Source organism: Setaria viridis, chromosome 3, assembly GCF_005286985.2.
Source record: "Setaria viridis chromosome 3, Setaria_viridis_v4.0, whole genome shotgun sequence".
Lineage (NCBI taxonomy): Eukaryota > Viridiplantae > Streptophyta > Magnoliopsida > Poales > Poaceae > Setaria > Setaria viridis.
Window position 1 is genome coordinate 40,955,669 of NC_048265.2, and position 20,512 is coordinate 40,976,180.

General features: G+C 48.4%; 1 protein-coding gene and 1 pseudogene across 1 annotated transcript; both read right to left on the bottom strand.

Annotated features, from left to right (window-relative positions):
• Positions 1-2,701: 2,701 nt before the first annotated feature.
• LOC117849286 (inositol-tetrakisphosphate 1-kinase 1-like) lies at positions 2,702-3,483 on the bottom strand. The gene is made up of 2 exons (XM_034730846.1): positions 3,370-3,483; positions 2,702-3,328 (listed from the first exon to the last, which is right to left on the bottom strand). The coding sequence occupies exons 1-2, from the start codon at positions 3,481-3,483 to the stop codon at positions 2,702-2,704; spliced, it is 741 nt and encodes a 246-aa protein (XP_034586737.1).
• Positions 3,484-3,662: 179 nt separating this feature from the next.
• On the bottom strand, positions 3,663-9,263 carry LOC117849287 (trimethyltridecatetraene synthase-like; annotated as a pseudogene).
• Positions 9,264-20,512: the final 11,249 nt, after the last annotated feature.

Below are 20,512 nucleotides of genomic sequence, written 5' to 3' on the forward strand. Positions count from 1 at the left end.
GAAGAATTGTACATATATCCACAGTACATGGTAGTGGTGTAGCAGCACAGGCCCAGCCCAGGAAGCACAAGGGAAGCCCATAAAACTGAGCAATTTCTATGCATTATTTGGCCCAAAAACATTTTTAGACCCAAGGTCAAACCTTGGGCACTGCTTATTTTGGCCCAAAAACATGGCTCATCAGGTTGTCCATGGCCAATGATATTGTTGTTGCTTCTTGCTATGAGCTCCATCTTCCCTTTTTTTTTCGCAACGTTTGATTCATCTATATTAATTGAGGCACAGATTAGCTTAGCCATGCTGGTGGGTATCTACGAAACCATGTAATAACTATATTAACAGACTGGTGTAATGCAACAATAATCCACAGTTTTGATGAGCAGTAACAAAGATACTGACAGAGAGTGATGTGAACAAGCTTGGTCATTGAACAATGCATGTGCCGCTGATACAGTTTCTGGGAGAACAGGTCAGTTTCGTCAGCAAACTTCCGATCTTTCAGTAGGTGCAATACAGCACGGAGTCCATGTCCGTGGTCCATTCTGCGCTTGTTCTCTAGCACTGTACGAAACCAGAGCCACACATATATGGACTGAATGAGACATGCGCTGATATATATTGTCAGGCGGTGAGGCAGATCAATTAAAGTTCACTGGTGAGACATAGTATTGTTCAGTTTATGTCCCTCTTACAACCTTTTTAGGAGGTTAAACAGGCACATGAGAAGATGTTTTCTTGTCGAGAAATGTTTGAGATATACGTACTTGGAAATTAAAGTAACCGAGAGATACGACAACACTGCTGCGATCGCCTTCAGCCCGAGGTTGTACGCCGGGCATATCCGCCGTCCGGCCCGGAACGGCAACAGCTCGAAGTGCGCCCCGCGCACGTCGACGCCCTCGGCGCTGCCCCCGGCGAGGAACCGCTCCGGCCGGAACGCGTCGGGCTCGTCGGGCCACGACGCCGGGTCGCGCGCCACGGCCCACACGTTCCCCAGCACGCGCGCGCCGGCGGGGACGTCGTAGCCGGCGACCACCGCGTCCTCGCGGGCGCAGCGCGGGAACAGTAGTGTTTTTTTTTTCAGTAGTGTTTTTTTTCAAATAGCATTTGAAGTTTTTTTCAGTAGTGTATTTGTATTCTGTTTTTTTGCTAATATATATATATATAATCAGTAGGGGATTCTTTCCCCTCCTGTTGCATCAAAAAAAAGATGGTGAGAGTGGGACAGCGTGAGTGAGATGACCAGTAAACAGCTTAATGAATCGGTGAATGTGCAGCAGATATACCTGGTAGGGATGTCTTGTCCATTGTATTTTTGTTCTTATACTCCAAGAAACTAGTGCCACGTATTGACTGAATAAGACACTACTGATGCTTTATTCTGGGTTGTAACGCATTGAGGTAGATAAAGATCACCGGTGACCATTCCCCTGTGCTTACTTGGTGTTCCTTCTACAGTTCAATTAGGAGGTTAAAAACTTAAAATGGTCACACATGAGGATGTTCTTGCCAAGCCTTTTTCAGCTGATATACATGTGGATCTGTCATACCTGGTAGTGACAGTGAGGTTCTTTTCGGTGGAGCTCCGGCTCCTCCCGCAAAATATCGTAGGGCCGGTTACAGTTTACAATTTCACGAGTAGGTTAAATAGGCACATGTGCACTGATGTTCTCTCGATTAGATTCTTTACTGTCCTTGAAAAGGTACTGAGAGTCGCCTTCTGTCATGACATAGGATGGATTATTTGCACAATATATTACGTGGTACTTGTCGAGTAAATATTTTGTTACGCCATTTCGAAAAGATCTCTTTCTTGTTCAATGGCTGGTACGAAGATGGCATCAAAGCAGAGAAATTTTACAGGCATACGGTATTCCACCTAGCTAGCACCACCTTAACGTGTGCCATGTTTTGCACAACCATTCAATACAGTGAAAGAAAGATACACCAGGAGATTCAAAGGCAACAGCATGTAGGGACTCATTTCAAAGGATTTCCTGCTACCTGTACAATCTATTTTATTTATACCACTCATTTATTTATACTTGACTGATAGCTCAATCATGAACATATTTTGGTAGTAGAATTTTGTAGATAAATATATCCAGGGGGGGTGCAGCAGCACAGGCGGCCCAGCCCAGGAAGCACAAGGAGCCCAGAAAAAACTGAGCAATTTCTATGCATTATTTGGCCCTAAGCCATGATTAAGACCCTGTTTGGGAAGGGGTGTTAAAGTTTAACACCCTTTTTAACACTTTCCTATTCAAACACTTGTGTTAAAAGTGAGGTGTTAAAGTTTAACACCCCATTTTTCATAAACACATGGAGGGGGTGTTAAAACTTGCTAAAGGTGTTAAAAGTGGTCCCTAGTCCACTTTTTCCCAGGTTACCCCTCTCTCTCCTCTCCTCTCTCTCTCTCTCCTCCCCACCACCAACGCTGGCCTCCTCCTCTGCCTCATCCTCTCTACCTGGCCGGATCCACTGCGCCGCCCCTCCTCCTAGCCGGATCCGCCGCGCTGCCCTCCCCCCTCCTCCGCCGCGCCGCCCTCCCCCTTCCTCCGCCGCGCCGCCACGGATCCCCCCTCCTCGGCGGCGAGTGCGGGTGGCGGCTTCGGCGAGAGTAGGCACAGGCGCGGAGGGTGGCTCCGAGCGGCCACGCGGGAGAGCCGGCGAGCGGCTTCTCCTCCACCACCGTCGGCCCCTAAGTGCGGCACCTCCGTCCCCGGTCCTCTCCTCCGCCGTCAAGGCCCGCGCAAGATCTCCGCCTGGGGAGGTTGGAGACCTGGGAGAAGGAGACGGATCCCTCGGCGAATGCGTCATCCTCGGGGGACACATCGGGCAGGCTGCGGCGCTTGACGCAGGTGACGTGGCCACCGCCGCCGTAGACCTTGAAGATGGCGCCATTGTGGTTGACGAACTCCTGGAGCATGAGCGGCGGGCGAAGCTTGCCGAGGCCCTCGCGGTGGTAGACGAGGGACATCTTGTGGGACTTGGCGGTGCCGTCGGCGACGAGGGGCTTGGGGATGAGCGGGAAGCGGAGCGCGGCGAGGAGGCCGGAGTCAGCAAGCGTGGCAGCGTCGTAGACGATGACCTGGCTGGGGATGCTGAAGGTGCGGTCCTTGTCGGCGGCGTGGTCGAGGTCGGAGACGACCTGGAGCATGGAGATGCGGTTGTGGAGGCGGTCGATGGCGTGGGGCGGGTCGACGACGGGCACGGTCGGGTGGCGCGCGGCGAAGGCCTCGAGATGGGCACACCAGTCGTCGCTGTAGAGCTTGTGGATGAGGAGGTGGAAGGGGCCCTGCTCCGCAAGGGGCCGGAGGCATCGATGCTGAGGCGGCCGCCGTCGCCGAAGTTGCCGAGCTGCAGCACCTCCGCGGGCGGCTCGACAAGGAGCCCCACGGTCGAGATGAGCGAGGAGATGAGGAATACCACGGGAAAGGGTAGTGTGCAAGAGGAAGGAAGGGCAATATTGTCATTTCTCATGTAACGTGTTAAAGTTTAACAAATTATCCAAACATTTCAAGATGCTAAAGTTTAACACCTCATTTGAGGGTGTTAAAGTTTAACACCCTGTTAAATTTTAACACCCGCTTCCCAAACAGGCCCTAAGCATTATATAGGTCAAGAGCCCAAGACTAGGAAATCCACGTATAAACCCGGAATCAGTCGACGGTAGCATAGAGGTATGCCGGTAGCCTGCACTTGGGGACGGTGACGAGCGGCACCTTGAGGGACATGGACAGCCCGAAGAATTCCTCCTGCTCATGTCCCCGGGTGCCACGCCGTCCGGCAGCCGCCACGTGAACCCATGCACCAGGTTCGCCAACGGCGCCGCCACCTCCTTCAACGCGAGGTTGTACGCTGGACACATTCGATGTCCAGACCCGAATGGCAGCAGCTGGAAGTGCGCCCCGCGCACGTCCACACCCTCGGCGCTACCCCCGGCGAGGAACCTCTCTGGCCGAAACGCATCGAGCGCGTCCGGCCACGAGGCCGGGTTGCGCGCCATGGCCCACGCGTTCACAAGCACGCGCATGCCGGCGGGGATGTCGTAGCCGCCGACCACTGTATCCTCGCGGGCACGATGCGGGAACATGATAGGGGACGCTGGGTGTAGCCGAATTGTCTCCTTCACCAGGGCGTCGGAGTAAGGGAGGTCCGGCAGGTCACGCTCCGTGACCCAGCGCCTACGGCCCACACGCGGTTGAGCTCCTCGATGGCGGTCACCATGGCGTCCGGGTGGCGGAGGAGCTCCGCCATGGCTCACTCGATCGTCACCGCTGTGTTTTTCATGCCTCCGATCATGATGTCATGGATGAAGGCCTTCACGCCGTCACGCGTGAGCCGGGCCTCTTGTTCCTCCAGCATGTCGTCACCTTCCTCAACTAGCCGCAGCAGCACGTCCACCAGATCCCTCGCCACGAACTCGGCGCTAGCTCTGGCATCATGGGACTTCCGGTAGTCTTTCTCGTGCTCATTGAGGATCTGCTTGAAGAACTGCTTGAACAGCTCATGAACCCTCTTCATCCTCCGGACGAAGCCCTGCACGTCGAGCCAGCCCAACCATGGCACCCACTCGCCGAGGTTGCTCACTGTGCCGGTCACTGCGAATGCCTCGTACTAGTAGAGAAATCACCTTTAGTGCCGGTTGGTAGAGAGCAAATCTCCCGAAAATCTATCCGGGATAAACCAATCGAGACAAAGGGGGAGTCTTTAGTCCCGGGTCCTTCAACCGGGAGTAAAGCCACCCTTTAGTCCCGGTTGATTTTACCAACCGGGACTAAAGGGCCTGCCACGCCAGGTGCGGACAGGCCTTTACTCCCGGTTGGTAAAATCTCGGGAGTAAAGGGTTCCCCTTTAGTCCCGGTTGGGTTTTCCAACCGGGACTAAAGTCCTGCATGAAATTTCAGGCGCACGCCATGCAGGCGCCTGTAATTTCATGCAGTACGTACCCCGATCCTTTTGTTAACCTTCAGTAGTTGAGACTTTTTTTATAATGAAATCAAACTAGTATTTAAACGAATGAAAGTAGTAATTATACAATTACTATATATATATATACAATTCTTAATATATATATATATATACAATTCTTAGCATACTATACAAATCTTAGCGTATTATATATACAAATCAAACTATATATCTACAATCTTCCCGTCGAGGTGTTGCTCGGAGCATCTAAATTTCGTCCATCGTAATAAAATTCTCCTTGTGGATTTACCACCTCGTCCATCAGGAATCCAATGAGACCTTCACATATTGCCGCTACTCTTTCCTTCATCAAGAGTCCATGTTGAATATTTAACATCTATAATTTGAAAATATGTGAATGTTACACGAACAATTAAATATAAGGAGCTAGAAAATAATTAACTATTAAGAGTTTTATTTTACGTATTTTAAAGTTGTGCGGCGTCATCTTTGGTCCCTTGGGTCCCATAAAACTGTGCATGTGCTCATAGATTTAGTAGCCACATAGATTATTCATGGGTTCCTGTCTTAAGCACTTCAGTGGGAAAAAATAAGTTATAAAATATTCGTGTTATAGAATGTACAAAATGTGGAGACTTCATACGTATTGGGAAGTCTATGTTCCATGTAAGGTTTTCTTTGAATGGACCTTTGTGTGTCTCCATGCGCTGCAGATTAAAATAATGAATGATATAGTGTTAAGTGAAAATTTAGGAAGTAAACTTTTGCATAGAGATAAAGGTCCAGAATTATTACAAGCCTAGCATGTCTTGCATGTCTCGGTACTCCACTGGATCTTTCCTCAATGAATCGAAGACAGTGACGTGGCTTCTTTCAGGCTCAATTATAATGAGGATCCAGTGGAAGTTGCGTATGTAAATGTTCATATAGATTAGAGCTAACTAACATTAATCAGCTAAGGAAAAAGAAAATGAAAGTAGACAGTATACACACACTTACTTGAAGTTGTATGGGAGTAGTATGAAATCCTTGAATTTTTGTTTGTCTAGGAAATTGTATACTTCCATCAAGTTTTTTTCCGACGCGACCTATATCTATTTTTGGTTAACTACGGATAGATCCATGAAGCCAATATGGAGGTACGCTTCTCATCGGAATGTTTGAATTAGCATCCTACATAAAATGGAAGACGAAGTTAGTACGGTGACGCACGCAAAAAAAAATAATGATATGAGCCAAAATTTACATGTAGATAAACGAACACTTACAGAACCCAGGCGCTAATCAGAGAGACGTCCATGGCGCCATGATGGTACACTTCGTATATATCCTTGAATTCTATCCACAGAACTTTCTCGCCTTCACCGTAAAAATCTATCGGTTTTATCTTAAAGCCGAGCATCTCCCTCAAGTCGGCAGACACCTTCATGTACCATTGATGGAATTATCTTTGTTGATAGCTTCCATACCAACTCAGGCCTTACCACAGACTTGCCTAGCTAAAGGTCCATCTCAGTTCAACTGGCAGTGTAGCTGGCAGCTCAACTTGCCCTAGACATTCATCAAGTCCTATACCTATTTCTTCCATGAATTGTAATACTTATGCTTGTTGATCCAAGGGCATTGCTGCTATCTTTTCAGCGTCTTTTTCTGGTAGATGCTCGAGGTCAGGGATAGCACCACTGGAAGATGACTTTCCTTTCCTTTTTTCCTTCTCATCAACCTTGACTAACGCCCGTTCGTAGTTCAATAGTAGTGGTATCCTGTTCTTGGCTCCTTCTTCCATCCTGATAAAAAAAATTTAATTTTTTTCGATTTACTGGCAATGGCTCCATCTTCCTTGCGTTTTTTTTTCTTCGGCCTATTTCTTGAACCACTCACTAGCCTCTACTTGGATTTCAGCCCACTGTTTCGCATGAGTCATTGCCTCCCAGTGTTCCTCATGAGTCACTTCAGGCTCCTTTCTTTTCTTCTTTCTCTGTCTTGGCTTGGGAGGCGGTGGTCACGACTTCTTAAGTGGTGCTGCAGGTTCCTTCCTTGAGGCTGCTCTTAGTCCTGGTGACTGTGATCGGGGAGTGGTGTTGTTATTGTCGTCGTCGCTATCACCACCAGGATGTGGTCGAGATGGAGACCTTGATCGAGCAGGAAGCGACGGTCCTAGAGCAGGTTGTGCTGGAGATGACGGTTTTGAGCTTTGAGGAGATGGTCGCTATTGGGGATCTGCGGGGACCGGTCTTAAGCTCTGAGGAGGTGCTTCCGTGCCGGGGATGATAATGTAGCGTTTGCGCCATAGAATGATCCCGTGAAGCGCATCTCCTAGTGTGTTTTCCCCGATGCTTCCTAGGAGGTCGAGCTCTAGGTCTTCATATTGGCTATCAGCGATCTACTCTAGGCTGATGCTGGCGTAGCCAGGTGGAATCTCCATCCCATGGCTTGTCTGCCCTGCCAGGATTGGTAAGGCACTCCCGTACACCACCTGTACATACCTTAGCACTGCAGAACTTGTTGAACTTGAAGACCGTGATCATCTCGGCGAGCATGTTCTCCACTAGGCGGCACCGTACTTCGCATGGAAGAGCTTTGATTCTACGAGAAAGGGGACACGGTCTTCCACGATGTCCGTTGCCGCTCTTTCTCGTAGAATCGGAGCTCCTCCTTGACATCCGTTGCTGCTCAGTGGAGAACATGCTTACCGAGATGAACACGGTATGCAAGTTCAACAAGTACGGATTTGAAAAACCATATTGAATTTGACAAGATAAACCGTCTAGAAAAGGGTAGCATCATTCTTAAACCACTGTAGGGATACATACTATATATGACACATATGACATACTAATTTTATCCTCATAATTAATATTGAAATCCTCTCAATTCTACCTCACATTTACACTCCAAGATCCCTCACATTCTAGCTCAAAATCCTCTCCATTTTCTACTTCACATTCTAGCAAATAAACTATCCATCTCCATTCTACACATCAAGTTGTTTTAACTAACATGAATCGTATATAACCAGCAAACTATCCATCACATTCTAGCTCAAAAATATGTATAAATACAAATCCTCTTCATTCTCCCTCTTTCTAACAAACAAACTCATTTTTCTCCCTCTCTAAAGCATAACAATAGGATGAAGTAGCTAACCTTCACAACACTTTGGATGAGTGAAATTCCCACGGAAATGAGGCAGAAAAATTCGGACAGCACCTCCCTTGCTTCGGCGCCACCGGAGAGTAGGTGAAGCTCTCTGTCTTTGTGGAGTGGACTGGCTCAAGCTGGAGAAGGAATAAAGGCTTCTGTCTTGGGATTTAATGGGGGATGAGTTTTTATCTCGATTAAAAACTCCAACCGGGACAAAAAGGAACACCTTTTATCCCGGTTCAAATTACTCCCGGTTAGTAATTCCAACCGGGACAAAAGAGCCACCCTTTTGTCCTGGTTGGAATTACCAACCAGGACTAAACTTTTTGTCCAACCGGGATAAAAGAGGCACGCCACCGACGCTTGGACTCTGGTCGTTACAACCGGGATTACAGGGGGGCATTTAGTCCCGGTTGCAAATACCAACTGGGAGTAAAGCTCCACTCCATTCCAGCCTACCGTGGCGCGCCCCCTTTTATCCCGAGCCAACTTTAAACCGAGACAAAAGGAGGCGCATGGAAGGTCAGTTCTCTACTATTGTCGCCTTTGGTGCTAAGGAACACCTCTCCCTCCTTGCTTCAGTAGCATTGCGACCACTTGTCCCCCGCCACCATGCGGAGGGTGTTCCGCATCCTATGGCTCAATAGCCGCTCCCTCAATGGCATGATGGCGCCGGCGCACTCGGACAGGCCGTGCACCAAGGCGCGCATCTCCTCCGTGCGCACGTGCTCGAATGATTCCACACGGCGCACGGAGAGGAGCTCGGTGGCGCACAACTTCCACGCCATGCGCCAGTACGGACCGTTCGGAGTCTCGAGGATGCCCTTGTAGCCGTAGACGATGATCTTGCCGAAGGATGTGAGCGGGCGGTCGGCGAAGGTGAGGTCGTGGGTCTTGAGGACGAGCCGCGCTGCCTCAGCAGAGGAGACGACCACAGCATGGAAGGAGCCAAGCCGGAGGTGCATGAGCGGACCGTGGCGCGCCGCGAGCGCAGCCAGCGCACAGTGCGGCAGGAGAGCGCCTGCTAGGAAGCCTAGGCTGCCGAACACCGGCCATCCCCACGGGCCAGGTGGGAGGTTCAGCTGCTTCTGACGGCTTGGCAGCCAGACGATGGAGCTGAGCACGAGGATGACGAAGGTGGCCAACAGTGCCACAGTCACGGACAGTGTTGATGAGAGCTTCATTGGCGGAATGGAAATGGAAGCTTTCCTTAGGGCAGGGAGAGTGCAGGTTTCATGGTGCCATAAAAAGAGAGAATTTCTCACCACCTTCTATTTTGCATTATCTGATTCATCTATTATTTGTCAGTATGTTTTTGTGAAAAGAAGCAAAGATGGGGACAGTCGGTGTGATGAGAGCAATTACTAGCTCGCTCACTAAACGTAGATGATACTAAAGTTCTGGAAGAAGAGTTCACTTTCGCCATTAACACATGCCACTTTTCAGTGGATGCACTATGCCACGAGGAAATCTTGTCTATTGTTCACTCCGTGTTTTGTTCTTATACTCCAAACACTAGTGCAAAAATGATTTTTATGGTACGCCTCACTTTTTTCTTACAGGCGGATCAAAAGTTCATCCGCTTTAAAAAAATACTGATCATTGTAGCTTCGGACCTGCGCCTGAAAATGGATTTCTATGACTGGGTTAGGGGGCGAGCCGCCCATTGAAATAGTGACTATTTTTTGGGGCGGCAATACGGTGGCATGCGCTTGAAAATATGGAAATAGGGGTTATCTCGCCCCATGGCCTGCCCCTCAAAATTCATTTTTAGGGACGGATCATATGTGGTCACCCGTCCCTACAAAATGACAAGCAGCGTCAAATAATTCAATTTTTGATGTGGGCCCATCCACACCAATCTCTCTCCTCTCCTTAGAGTAAAGTACATGATGGCCGATTCTTAAACTTGTTCAACTGTGTCACTTAATACCCTATACTCTTAAATTGCATATCTACCTCCATAAACTTAGGTTTAGGTGGCATTTCTATCTCTATACTCTCAAAATGCAGATCTAACTTCCTAAACTTAGCTTCGAGTGTCATTTAGGTTCCTATACTCTCAAAATGCGGTGCCATCCCAAAAAAATATATTATAAGATCAAATAGTGTATTTTTAAGCACGCCTTTATATACTTTCATGGGCTCCTTTTCTGATCAAACAGTGTATTTTGTTGCCCTCAGCTTCTCTCCATATTTTATTTGGTAATTCATGGTGTTCATAAGCCCCAAATTTTAGTTTGGTAAGTGCAGCTACACGTTATTTAAGTTCAAAAATCTTTCAAGAATAGAGAATGGCCGTCATACCATACACACCTAGCAAGTTAGATATGGCCTTCAAAGTGAAATATCATCGCTTCCTGGATTCGTACTCATCAATATTCCATACAACAACTTCAATTGAAATTCACCTTATTTGATTATATTTAGTTATATCTATATAAAAAGTAAAGTTTATCAATTTAATTGGGATGACATTATATTTAAGTGAATATGAATCTAAATGACACCTGAAGCTAAATTTAGGGGTATATTTTGCAAGTATATGGATCCAAATGACACCCAAACCTAAGTTTAAGAAGTAAGATGTGCAATTTGAGAGTGTAGGGGCCTAAGTGACCGAGCATGCACTTTACTCCTCTCCTTATCTCATCCCCACCACTTCTTTCGTCCTCTCATTTCTCCCTTGTCCTTTCCTCTCCCTCCCTCTCTCCCTTATCCTCCCCTCTCCGTCTCTTTGACACGGATGGACGGCACGAGTAGCGGCTAGCCAGGCAGCTGTAGCGGCATGGCCCAGCAGGGGCAATGGCTCTGTGGGGTGCGTCAGCCTGTAGGGGCACGGTGGCCAGTGGGTGCGGCTCCTCGTAGGAAGTGGCGGTCGACGGGGGCATGATGGCCAGCGTTGCCTCTGTGGTGGGGCACCATGGCCAGCGGCACGGGGGCGGAGGCAGTGCATTGGGCTAGCTTTGCCTCAGCAATTTTTTTTCATTTTTCCCCTTTTTTTATTTTATTTTTTAGTCGGTTACTAGGTTACTAGGGGTGGTGAGGGCATGACCCACGCCTAGAAATGATTTTTTAAAGGTGGGTAGGGCAATGACCCGCCTAGAAATGGTTTTCCATAGGCAGCTCGTCACCTTACCTGCTCCTTCAAATCGTGAATTTTTAGCTGTGAAAAAGTAGGAGAGGGTGCCCGAACCACTCCTAAAAATACAAATTAAACTGCACCTAAAAACATTTTTTGGTAGTAGCGAAAGAAACCAAAGCCACATATCACATATGGGCTAAGTGAGACACGTGCTGATGATAATATAATGCCTGGTATCATGCAGTAAGTAGATCAAGAACCGGTCACATTCGGTGATGTTTTGTCACTGAGATAAACAACGAAGAATTTTCATACCTCGAGTAGATTTTTTTATTGTTGCCTCTCAATATATTTGCAAAAGGACTATAATTAAAGAGCTCTTGTCCCGTTGGCTGGTAAGATGGTCTGTGACTTCGTGAGTAATATAGTAGACAAACACATCACACCAATGCTTATCGAACTTGGCATCACCAATACATGATGTGTGGTTTGGGTTGCACTACCATCCTGACGCACATTTTTCTTTAGAAAAATTAAAAAATATATGGTCTTGCGACTGCATACAGCCAATATTAACACACATTCTTGCAACATTTCGTTATTGTACCAGAAGACACACATTCATGCAACATTTCGTTATTGTACCAGAAGTTTAGATGGGCATATACTTTAGTTTGTTGTAGACTTAACTCGGTTCAGCATGCTCATAGCGATGTACGCATCAGTTTGTTGTATCATCTCATGAATATCATTGTGAAAAAGTAAGACGGAAATACCAACGAGTGAGAGACTATGCGGACATCTCGTTTCCGGATCTTTTAGCATGTGTTTGGTTTTGGGACTAAGTGAAATGGGTCGGCTCTATCGGTGTTTTAACCTGACAACCTATCAAGGGAGTACCCGAGATAGTGTTTTGGTTGGTGGGTGTCGCCGAAATCAAGGAGTCGATGGTGACGCAGGAACACGACTTAGACAGGTTTGGACCGCTAGATCGTGTAATACCCTACGTCCTGTGTGTTGTATGCTTGTATTCGATTGAAATTGTTTCAAGGGGGTCCTTGCCTGCCCTTATATATCAGGGGAGCAAGGTTACTTCTTTTGGTTTCTTCTCCTGAGAGTCGACGATCTGGCGTCGGAACAATCCCGAGCCTTCGGCAACGCAGAGCCAGGATCCAAAAACGAAGGTGACACCGGCTTCGATGAAGAAGACGGGCCTGATGATGACTTTCGCCATTGAGTTCTCGCTGAGAAACTCGACGAGAGCCCCTACCTGGCGCGTTAGCTGTCGGTGTTTTAGACCGGCAATCCGCCTAGGGGTACCCTAGGTGGTCTTTTATGCGGTAAGGGTTGTCGAGAATCAAGGAATCAATGGTGACGCAAGGAACACAATTTAGACAGGTTCGGGCCGCTAGATCGCGTAATACCCTACGTCCTATGTGTTGGTTTGTATTGATCTTGGGGATCTGTTTTTGAGGGGGGTCCCTGCCCGGCCTTATATACCCGGGAGGGCAGGGTTACAAGTCTGAGTCCTAATCGAGTACTATTACAGAGTTCTACTCGGAGCCAACCCGAGTAGTTTTCCATAAACATACAAGACTAGTCCGAGTAGGATACGCCCATCCTTGTTCTGATCACATCCGAGTACGTCCCATAGTGGGCCGTCCAAGGCCTACTCGTGGGTCTGGGGAGTAGTCCCGACAGTTACAGTGTAGTCCTTTGTACAAGAGTACTAGTCAGATGCGACTAGAGAGTTCTACTGTAACTCGGCAAAGTAGTCCTACTGCCTTCCGATTAGTTCTTCAGAAGTCCATGTAGTCTATGTTCCCTGTGTAGTAGTCTTCATGTCCTGATATATGACCGAGTACATCCTTTGTGTGAGTCCGTAGAGAGCTCCTCGTGGGCCTGGGGATGTATGGCCGACAAGCCACCGAGTACTTTGTAGTTAAATGAAGTAGTCTCGAGTACTCTGCAGGCGTTGCTCGACTAGTCTTTGGTTCTTGTTGAGTACTCTTGTCGCGGCTAGCCTTCGAATACTCGAGTACTGACATGCGGCTGGAAGGTACTCCTACCCCATTCTGATGTTGCTTTTGAGTAGTTTGTCTTCAAGTCTTTATATGGAAGTGCGATGAAAATCGCACTCTATATGGAATAGCCCCTGAGCCTTAGGTTGAATCGAAGAATCAGGCTGAGGGTCAAACTAAATTTGCTTCGTCTTTCCTTAATCCCTAAAGAAAAAAAAATTTATCCAACAAGCGAGGTGTACGCAGCCCCCGAGCACTTGATCGACTACGTCTAGGCGATGAATGGGTCAACCATGATCAACGTGACTGTTGGACTTCAATCTCGTGATAAATCTTGAGAGTATCAGATCGTTGCGAAATTACCGGTTGTGTTCCCAGAATCATGGAGCCGTTTAGATCCGTTGCGCTGTTATAAAAGATAAGGCCGGTAGCCTCCATGGGTTACGCTTCCAGCCATTCGCATCTGTTATTCTCCATCCTGAAAACCCTAACACCACCACTTGCGCCGTCGCCATCGCCATCAGTCAAAATAAGCGACCTTAAGTGTCAAAGTAGCCTTCTCTTCCCCCCTTACACATCCTGAGGTTATGCGCACGAAGAAGATGGGGAAGAAGACCGACAAGTCCAAGGGAAAGGCCGCGGAAGGATCGAAGAAGGATTCCAAGAAGGGGAAGGAGCCATAGCTTCCTCTGCCCAAATGTTGGCCTACTGATCAGACCGCTCCGCCAAATCAGGCATCCGCTTGGAAGATGTCCACCATGAAGAAAGAAGCAATCCAAGAGTTGGTGAATGCAAAATTGCTGTAGGAGGAGACCATCGTAAATTGGAGGTCCGCCTATGCCAATGCTTGGAACTTCGAGGCCCATCCGAAAGAGACAGTGATTTGGGCTCATTTTGTGGAGAGAGGACTTGCTGTTCCTACATCGGAATTTTTAGAGGTATCCTCAACTTTTACGACATTCAGCTTGTCCATCTGAATCCCAATAGGATATTGCACATTGCAATCTTTGTGCATCTCTGTGAAGCATGTTTGGGGTACAACCCCATTTTCAATTGTTTCGCAAACTTTTTCGCTGCAAGTCTCAGCCTAGTCAGGATAGGATGGCAGTACTTGGAGGTGCAGGATTTCAGCTGAGGAACTCCGATGTGTATCTGGAGTATGAGACTCCGCCGTCCCATGGCGCTTGGAAAGAGAAGTGGTTTTATATCGAGAACCATGAGCCTCCAATGCTAGTGATCACTGGGTACCGCCTGAAGTACTCAAGCAAGTGGCTTGAGGAGCCTAGGATTGAAGATAGTCATCAGGTAGCCGAGTTGTTGCAAAAGATCGCAGCGTTGAAGAAGGCAGGGCTGACTGGGATAAACGTGGCAGCTAGCTTCTTGAAGAGGAGAGTACAACCATTGCAGCTACGCCGGACTTGGGGCTATGAGTACTCAGGCTTTGATGATCCGTCGCGGATGTCAGTTGAGGAGTTATCTGATGATGCAGTTAAGGAATTGTTGGGCAAATTCTTCAAGAATTTCAAGGAGTGCCTGAAGTCGATGACTCCATCCAGGAGTTTGACAAGTGGCATAAGCCCAGACAGGTAACTTGCTTTCCTTTTGAGTACCCATAGTTAGTTACTTTCTTAATCTTGAGTCGTGTTTGAGTCAGGACTTCTGAGAACATTGTTCTTGAAGGGGTGATCGCGGAGCAGGTTGAAAATTCGTCAGCCATGGACTCAGCTGCAGCACCCGTTATTGATTTGACAAGTGAAGACCCGGTGCAAACTGGTGGCACAGGTGCGGTGACTCTCACAGCCGCCATACTGCGGGATGTAATCCGCTCGCTTGAGGATCCGGCGCCACCAGCCCCCAAGGTTGTTAATGACAATCCTCCCCCTGCAACCGAGACTGCAGCGCCTATAACAGTGGCGAGTACTGAAGATGGGGCTGTAGTAGTCGCACAGAGTGTCAAGGCATTTGGGGAGAAGGTTGTGCCGACTGCTGTGCTTGAGCGAGCGGCGGGCAAGCTGAAGCTGGAGGCTCTTTTACTCAGCAGCTAGTCCTTACGCCGAGTGTGAGGGCTAGTGTGGAGCCAAGGCTCCAGGGTTGTCGCAGAAAGTCAAAATTTTTGAGAGCCCCCTAGAAGAGCTGCCGCCAATATCAAACTTCATGAACCTGAATCAGCAGTTGATGGCTTATACTCAGGTGAGTCCTTAGTACTGCGTTTGAGCACTTATTTTTGTAGCCTGGCACCATTTGTACTCATGAAGGGTACTAATTGCTTGATTATGTAGGATTTATATGAAAAATCTCACAAGAATATCCAGGTTGTCCAGGAGCGGAGTGAGGCTGCGTGCCATGTGGCACAATTGGAGAAAGACATAATTGACGAGCGTCGTCGTACCACCGCTTCCAGAAGAAGTATGATGATGTCGTTGCCTCCTTTCAAATTGAAAGGCAAGAATTTAAAGTGGAGAAAAGTTGTACGATGACGCGCAACAAGTCCTTGCAGCAAAAACTGAAGCGTAAGTACTCATACGCTTAGCTTGTTGATCATAATGTTGTAGTCGATCAGCTTCTCTGATTGCTTTTATTGTTGCCCCTTGTAGAACTCAAAGGTTAGGAAACCAAACTTAGCGGTCAAGTGCTGGATTGGAGGAATGCTCATAGTCGTATTGCCGATGAAAATGAGCAACTCAAGGCCTGTTTAGAGGAATCAGAGAAGTACCGTGAGAAGCAGAGGAGTATGCGTCGAGACTTCGGGGTTATGCTGGCCGAGGCAATGCTTGCTGTCAGAAGTCATGAAGCCTCTTTGAAGAGGAAGGAGAAAGATCTCAAGGGGTAATCTGACGCAGCGCAGGCCCTGGTTGACATGATGGAACCCCCCGAGGAAGGAGTGGAGTCCCACCCCTTAATTGCGAGATTGAGGGACGCACCGGCCCAGATCACCAATATGGCAAAGTTTGTTTGTAGGCAGGTGCTGGCGATTGTAAAGTCCTTTTATCCAAAGGCAAACTTGGCTCTGGTCGTAGATGGTATCGCCGGAGACTGTAGCGATGATGCGTACACGTAATATTTGGAGGACTTGGACCCGGTCGCTAAGCGTGTTGCGGGCTTTATCAGATTGGAGTAGTCTTAGTTTGTTGTATTGACTTGTAATTTTGCCGATGAACTCGATGTATCTGAACAAGTATCTATTGTTTCTCTTGGGGTGTTGATCATTGTATATGCAATGAGTACTTGCTTGCAGATCTCCAATGGATAGTCTTGCGAGTAATCATTGAGTTGATGGTTAGTCTTCCATGTAGACCCCAATTGTTTGCAGATGGTTGCAGAGGGCGCGCATGTGAACGTAGTAACCGTTGTGTTATTGTCGTGTATTTGCAAGGACGCACGAGTGTACTGTGAAGGACTTGTCGGTTGCAGCCTGAGCGATTCACATGCGAGCTTTGATTTCGCATAGGCAGGCTTTCATGTGGATCTTGTCCTTGTGAAGGACAAGTCCAATTACTGTGTAGTCACGGGTGCACTATGTTGCTTGGACTTCTGGCTATAAATAGAGCCCCCAGCTGCCATTGCTGAAACGTGGAACCGATTATAGCGATGGTTGGCCTTAGGTTGCTTCTCTTTGATAGTAGCAAGTTTCCGATGAGCGCTCCGGTGCTAGAAGATTCCTCATAGTGAGGTTCCGCATTCCCTCCACGGATCTTCACGCTAGAAAAGATGGCAGCGATGCTAGAAGAATCCTTGTAGGGGGATTTGCCGTGTGCTCCATCTTTCCCCTTGCTCTCTGGTAGTAACTATCGGGGATACATCCCCAATACCCGCAAGGAAGGAAGAAGTCAGACTCCTACTAGGATTCCTGTGTAATCCTACTAGGACTCATCCCATGTAATCCTATTAGGACTCATCCCGTGTAATCCTACTAGGACTCCTCCTTATAATCCGACTAGTACTCTGCCCCCTGGAGTATATAAAGGAGGGCAGGGGTACCTAGCTCGGCAGGTCATACCTCAACACCCAAGTGCAGGGCGCAATATACAAACACCCCCAAACAGGACGTAGGGTATTACGCTACTCCAGCGGCCCGAACCTGTATAACTCTATGTCTTGTGTCCTCGCTTTTACCTTCAAGTTCCAGGTCCAGTGATCCCCCGCTACACATTCTGCTACCTCGGGTACCCCTTGGTAGACGGCCGGTATAAATCACCGACATTGGCGCCCACCATGGGGCAGATCGTCGAGATCATTGGGCGAGCTTGAAGGACCTCATTTTCAAGCCGGCGTTCGCTTTCAAAGCGGGCACAACCTTCATCTTCGACTCCTGACTTTGCATCACCAACGGCACTGGGTCCTTCCAATGCTGAATCATCGACAACCAGGAGAAGAAGCGCCTCGACGGGAACTCTCTTCCACAAGAAGCAGAAAATCTTGTCGAGAAAATTCACAAATTAAACCTCGGATCAAGGTTCAACTGCAAAACTCGTACTTCGACGACGACTTCGGGTTCGACCGCAATTCGAACTCGAACTCCGACAGCGGCTACGGGTCCGACCACGACTTGAACTCAAAGTCCGATGGCGACTCCGAGTCCGACTACTAGGAGTCCGACGGTGACTCCGGGTCTGGCTACAACTCCAAGTCCGACGACGACTCCGGGTTCGACCGCAATGTGGAGTCCGATGGCGACTCCAGCTTCAACTCCGACTCAAAGTCTAACAACGACTCTGAGTTCGACTACAACTCGAAAGTCCGACTACATTGCGAGCTCACCGACGACTACGGGCGGCTCGCCGATGATTTCTTCGTCTATGTCGCGGGCACGTCGACGACTCCGTTGACTACGGGTGACTCGTCGACTACTCGTCTCAACTAGTCGAGGACGACTACTACGACTACTTCACTCGACAACACACTGATGACTACTTCGTCATGACGCTTGTCGACGACTTCTCCGAGTACGTCGCGGCGCTCGACGACTACAACGGGCGGCTCGCCGACGACTACTTCGACCACATCGTGACGCTCGCTGACGACTACTTCCACTACTCATCTTGACTACAAGGCTAGTCGAGGGAAAACTACTCCAACTCCTCGTCTCAACTAAAAAATTAGTCGGGGCAAACTTTGCATCATCGACAACTAGTCAGAATCGCCTCCGACTAGTCGACTTCGTCAACAACTATTAGGGCTTCATCAACGACCGTCACGGCTTCGTCAACAATCCTCCACGAATCAAGCTAAGTTACTTTTCTAAATTATTTTCTAGCTTATTTTCCGTTTGCGCGCAACATGCGCTCTACTCGCTGGAAACTCTTGCGCACAACGCGCGCTCTACTCGCCGGAGGGCAGCAAACTCTTGTGCAATTGTGGTCTCTTTCTTGTCGCAGCAGCGCGGCTACTCTCACTTTTGTCTTCTCTTAAGGTCACTACTCTTCTCGAGCAGAACATGCCTTAACTCGCTAAAGCCTCAGGCGCATCTGTCACGCCTAAGCCCATACGCGTATACGAGACAAAGGTCTCACAGACGCAGTGGCAACGGCTACCTAGAGACTGAGAGTCTAAGCGTAACAGGCTAACTACTCGGGAAGAGTATGACTGAAACAAGAGCTTGACTCGCAATCGTGTAGTCTCTTTCTTGTCGCAGCAGCGACTACTCTCACTTTTGTCTTCTCTTAAGGTCACTACTCTTCTCGAGCAGAACACGCCTTAACTCGTGAAAGCCTCAGCGCATCTGTCACGCCTAAGCCCATACGCGTATACGAGACAACGATCTCACACACGCAGTGGCAACGGCTACCCAGAGACTGAGAGCCTAATCGTAACAGGCTAACTACTCGGGAAGAATATGACCAAAATAAGAGCATGACACAACTTTCATATTGATGACTGAATAAATTTTAGCAGTTTCAAAATCCTACAAAAATGCTACATAATGTATGCATCTTTTCTTTCAGATCGAGCTTCAACGACGCTAAGCATGCCTCCAATGGCACAGGCTAGTTCCCAAACTCGGGGGCTAAGCACCAATCAGTACTCGGAATATCTCCAGTGGCTCATCTAGCTCCTAGGCTCGGGGGCTGGACGCTGCAAAACCACTCGACGTGGCTCCAATGACTTACCTGTCGCACAAGCTCGGGGGCTGGACACCGCAAAACTACTCGAATGATGACCTGAGTGAAGATTCAAGACCCTCGGGTTGATTATTCAATCAATCCAAGGCTCAGGGGCTGATAAGCTACACCCAACAATCGATTTTTTCAAGTCGAAAGAGAAAGATTCAAGATTTTGACCCTCAGCCTGTTTCTACGATTCAAACCTAAGGCTCGGGGGCTACTCCATATGGAGTGCAACTTTCGCCGCCCTCCATACATGAAGACTACAATATCATGTTGATCAAGACTTTGAGCACACCATAGCCTCATGGCAGCTTTGAGAAGCATTGAAAGATTCAGCCTGACAAAGTACTCGAAGAGCACCAAGACTACTCGGCGAATATCTCAAGTCTACTCAAAGACTGCTGCATTCGACTATGAAGCGCTCGGGGGCTTGTCGGGGACACATCCCCAATACCCACAAGAAAGGAAGAAGTCAGACTCCTACTAGGATTCCCCTGTAATCCTACTAGGACTCATCCCATGTAATCCTATTAGGACTCATCCCGTGTAATCCTACTAGTACTCCTCCTTATAATCCGACTAGTACTCTACCCCCTGCAGTATATAAAGGAGGGCAGGGGTACCTAGCTCGGCAGGTCATACCTCAACACCCAAGCGCAGGGCGCAATATACAAACACCCCCAAACAGGACGTAGGGTATTACGCTACTCCGGCGGCTCGAACCTGTATAAATCTGTGTCTTGTGTCCTCACTTTTACCTTCAAGTTCTAGGTCCGGTGATCCCCCGCTACACATTCTACTACCTCGGGTACCCCTTGGTAGATGGTTGGTATAAATCACCGACAGTAACCATGCTGGAGCTCGCAGGTGAAGGATGATGAGCTTCACGGTTTTTATCTAGTTGTCTGATCGAGGATAGAGGTGTGGTGCTGACTGCTCACTCCCTTTGCAATGTCTCAGGACAAGACTCAAGTGCATGATGTGTACTTGAAGTCGAGTTCCAAGTATTTGCATAGGGGAAAAGATGTTGATGGTGGGCAGCGGGACTGGAGTGCGTGGAGCCCCAGTCTCCGTCTGTGCCACCACTGAGAGGAGAAGGGCATAACTGCCTAGAGCGTAGCTTTCTTGTGTGCACTTCCCGCCTCTTGGCATTTATTGCTCCTCATCTGTGAGTAGTCACCAGGCTCAAGTGTATCCTTGTGGTATAATAAAAGCCAGGGACT

Excerpts from the sequence above, each read along its gene's own strand:
- LOC117849286 (XM_034730846.1), bottom strand. The coding sequence starts at position 3,483 with ATGAGAAATGACAATATTGCCCTTCCTTCCTCTTGCACACTACCCTTT. Across the intron at positions 3,329-3,369 it reads TTGTCGAGCCGCCCGCGGAG|CATCGATGCCTCCGGCCCCT; the intron begins GTGCTGCAGCTC and ends CGGCCGCCTCAG.